This window comes from Helobdella robusta, assembly GCF_000326865.2.
Source record: "Helobdella robusta unplaced genomic scaffold HELROscaffold_27, whole genome shotgun sequence".
Classification (NCBI taxonomy): domain Eukaryota; kingdom Metazoa; phylum Annelida; class Clitellata; order Rhynchobdellida; family Glossiphoniidae; genus Helobdella; species Helobdella robusta.
The window spans coordinates 1,481,528-1,484,845 of record NW_008704392.1 but is presented as its reverse complement, the minus strand read 5'-3'; the positions used below and the strand labels follow the sequence as shown (position 1 = coordinate 1,484,845).

At 38.3% G+C, this 3,318-nt stretch overlaps 1 protein-coding gene across 1 annotated transcript in view; it reads left to right on the top strand.

Moving 5' to 3' along the window:
- HELRODRAFT_157121 (hypothetical protein) overlaps positions 1-3,318 on the top strand; it is a gene marked incomplete at both ends in the record, with an annotated part of 6,930 nt that overhangs the window by 1,996 nt on the left and 1,616 nt on the right. Inside the window, 7 exons of the mRNA XM_009020290.1 lie at positions 395-519; positions 950-1,100; positions 1,402-1,508; positions 1,785-1,857; positions 2,053-2,226; positions 2,358-2,468; positions 2,803-2,930. Of these exons, the coding sequence (XP_009018538.1) occupies positions 395-519; positions 950-1,100; positions 1,402-1,508; positions 1,785-1,857; positions 2,053-2,226; positions 2,358-2,468; positions 2,803-2,930 (869 nt within the window). The remainder of the gene's footprint in view (positions 1-394; positions 520-949; positions 1,101-1,401; positions 1,509-1,784; positions 1,858-2,052; positions 2,227-2,357; positions 2,469-2,802; positions 2,931-3,318) is intronic.

Here is a 3,318-nt window from a genome sequence, read left to right as displayed (position 1 = left end):
TGTTGTTTTCAAAGTCCTCGTTTACATTTATACAAAAATTCGCACACACACATACCAAACACACACTCATTCACTCACACACACATACACGCTAATACACACTCACATAAACACATATACTTTCTCTCCACACACACACACACGCGCACACACATACAAACTCACATAAACACTTATACTCTCTCTCCACACACACACACACACACACACACGCACACACACATACATACATACTTTCTCTAACATACATACACGCACACACACACATACACACACATACTCTTTTTCTCACACACGCACGTACACATACATACATACATACATACATACATACATACATACTCTCTCTCTCTCTCTCTCTCTCACACGCACACATACTCACACACATACACAGAGCAGTACGTGAACTTCAGAGGTCGCAGGAATCCACAGGCCGTCCTCATCATCTCCTATGAGACATTCAGGATGCACGCTGATGTCCTACACAAGGGAGTAGTCGGTCTGGTCATTTGCGATGAGGTGGATGAATGAATGAATGAATGAATGAATGAATGAATGAATGGATGGATGAGTGAATAGATGGATGGATGGGTGGATGGATGGATGGGTGGATGGATGAATGAATGTGTGGGTGGGTCGATCTGGTCAAATGCGATGAGGTGGACGTCTTTCGTTTTGGATGATTGGATGGATGGATTTATGAATGAATGAATGGGTGAATTGGTAAGTAGATGGATGGTGAGTAGATAAATGGATGGATGAAAAAATTATTTTTAAATGAAAAATGAATCCGGCTGGCGAATATCTTTTAACATTCTGCTATCACCTTCATGACGTTATTGTCAACTGGATCATTACCGGCACCGCACTTAACGTCATCACCATCATCATCACCACCACCACCCTCCTCTCTATCCTTCCTCATCATCATCACCATCGTCGTATTCAGGGCCATAGGCTGAAGAACAATGAGAACCAGACGTATCAGGCGCTGATGAAGCTGAATGCAGAGCGCAGAGTACTTCTATCTGGCACACCCATCCAGAACGATCTCCTCGAGTACTACAGTCTCGTGCATTTCGTCAATAGGGATATTTTAGGTGAAACTTTATATTTCTATTTCGTTCTCTCTCTCTCTCTCTCTCTCTCTCTCTCTCTCTCTCTCTCTCTTTGTCTTTCTTTGTCTTTCTTTCTCTCTCTCTTTCTCTCTCTTTGTTTTTTCTCTTGATATTTTAAGTGAAACTTTTAAACTTTTAATTTTCTATTTTGTTTACTTCGTTCTTTCTAACTCTCTATCTCTCTCTTTCTCTCTCTTTCTCTCTCTTTGTCTTTCTCTCTCTTTGTCTTTTCTCTTTCTCTCTCTCTCCTCTCTCTCTCCTCTCGTTCTATTTATTTCAACAGGTACTGCCCAGGAGTTTAAGAAAAAATTTGAGACGCCGATATTGAGAGGGAGAGATGCTGACGCAAGTGAGAGTGATCATCTTAAAGGGAAGGAGAAGTTGCAAGAGGTGAGGGTATGAATGAGTGAGTGAGTCAGTGAAAGTGTTATTAAATTAATTAATGAGTGAATGATTAAATGAATGAATAAATGATTGTGTGAAAGATTAAGCGAATGATTGATTGAATTATCAGAAAACCATCTAATGTTTCCGTTTGTTTGTATATTGTTTTTAGCAACAACACATACCTACACGCACAACACACACATAAAAACACACACACAGCCAAAACAAACACACACAGACACATACAACCAAAACACACACTTATACACATACACGCAGCTCCTATCTATAGTTAACAAATGCATCATCCGACGAACCCAGGCCCTACTAACGCAGTATCTACCAGTCAAATGTGAGATCTCTCTCTCCCTCATTATCATAATTTATTCATCGTATTCAAATTTTCAAGATGAATATTTTTCTATTCTTATGTGTGTTATAATGGGTATAGTATGTTTAGATACATTTATTGAATCGCATTAGTTTAAATTCACACGCACACACAAATACACACACACACGTACGTCATCATCCTCTCACCCCACAGATGAACAGGTTGTATGTTGCAGGCTGAGTGACATGCAACAGCAACTCTACAGAAAGGTCATCACCTCGAAGGTCACACTGAATGCCCTCTTAAAGGCAGGTCAGCAGGGGTCAACATCGTCATCATCGTCGTCGTCGCTAGCTTCCATTACGAATTTGAAAAAACTTTGCAATCGTGAGTTGTCATCATCATTATTATTATTATCATTATAAATTCACATACACACAATACGCACACGTACATACACACACACGCGCGCGTACATAAACACACACACGCACGTACACACACGCACAAACAATCAGACCCAGACCTGGTTTTCGAGAAGTGTTTGAATGGTGAGGACGGTTTTGAGGATTGTTCCTCTATCTTCCCACACGGATACAAACCGTCACAAGTCTCTCCCGCCATGTCAGGTCACGTGTCATTTCACGATGATGATGTTGATGATTGGTATGATGATGATGATGATTGGGATGACTGTTATGAGGACGATGATGGAGAGAGAGTAAGAGAAAGAGAGAGAGAGAGAAAGAGAGAGAGAGAGAGAGAGAGATAATCATGTGTTTGATTGAATGTTGTGACTTGATAGCATTTTCTATTGTATTAATAATAATTGTTATAACAGCAACAACAATAATAATAATAATAACAATAATTATGATAGCAATAATTTTAATAATAATAATGTGACAATGATGATGATGACGATGATGACGACGACGATGATGATGATGATATGGTATCCAGGAAAGTTCCAGGTCTTAGATACCCTACTTGCACTCATTAGAACGACAACCAATGATAAGGTCGTACTGGTGTCAAACTATACACAGACGCTGGATCTGTTTGAGAAGCTCTCTAGACAAAGAAAGTTTGTATGTTTGTATGTTTGTTTGTATATTTTTGATTGTATGTTTGTATGTTTGTTTGTATATTTTTGATTGTTTGTTTGTTTGTTCGTATGTTTGTTTGTTAGTTTGTATATTTTTGATTGTATGTTTGTTTGTTTGTTTGTTTGTAGGTTTATTTGTTGTTGTTTATTTTGTATCTCGTTGTATTTTTGTATGTTGTCATTCGTTGTATGTATGTTTGTTTGTATGTTTGTTTGTTTGTTGTTTATTTTGTATGTCGTTGTATGTTTGTATGCTGTTATCCGTTGTATGTCTGTCGTTGGTAATGTTAATATCACTGGAGTATTGTTATTTTTTTGTTTGCCATTTGTATGTTGTCTGTATTTCGCGGTTTGTTTTGTATGTTTGTTGG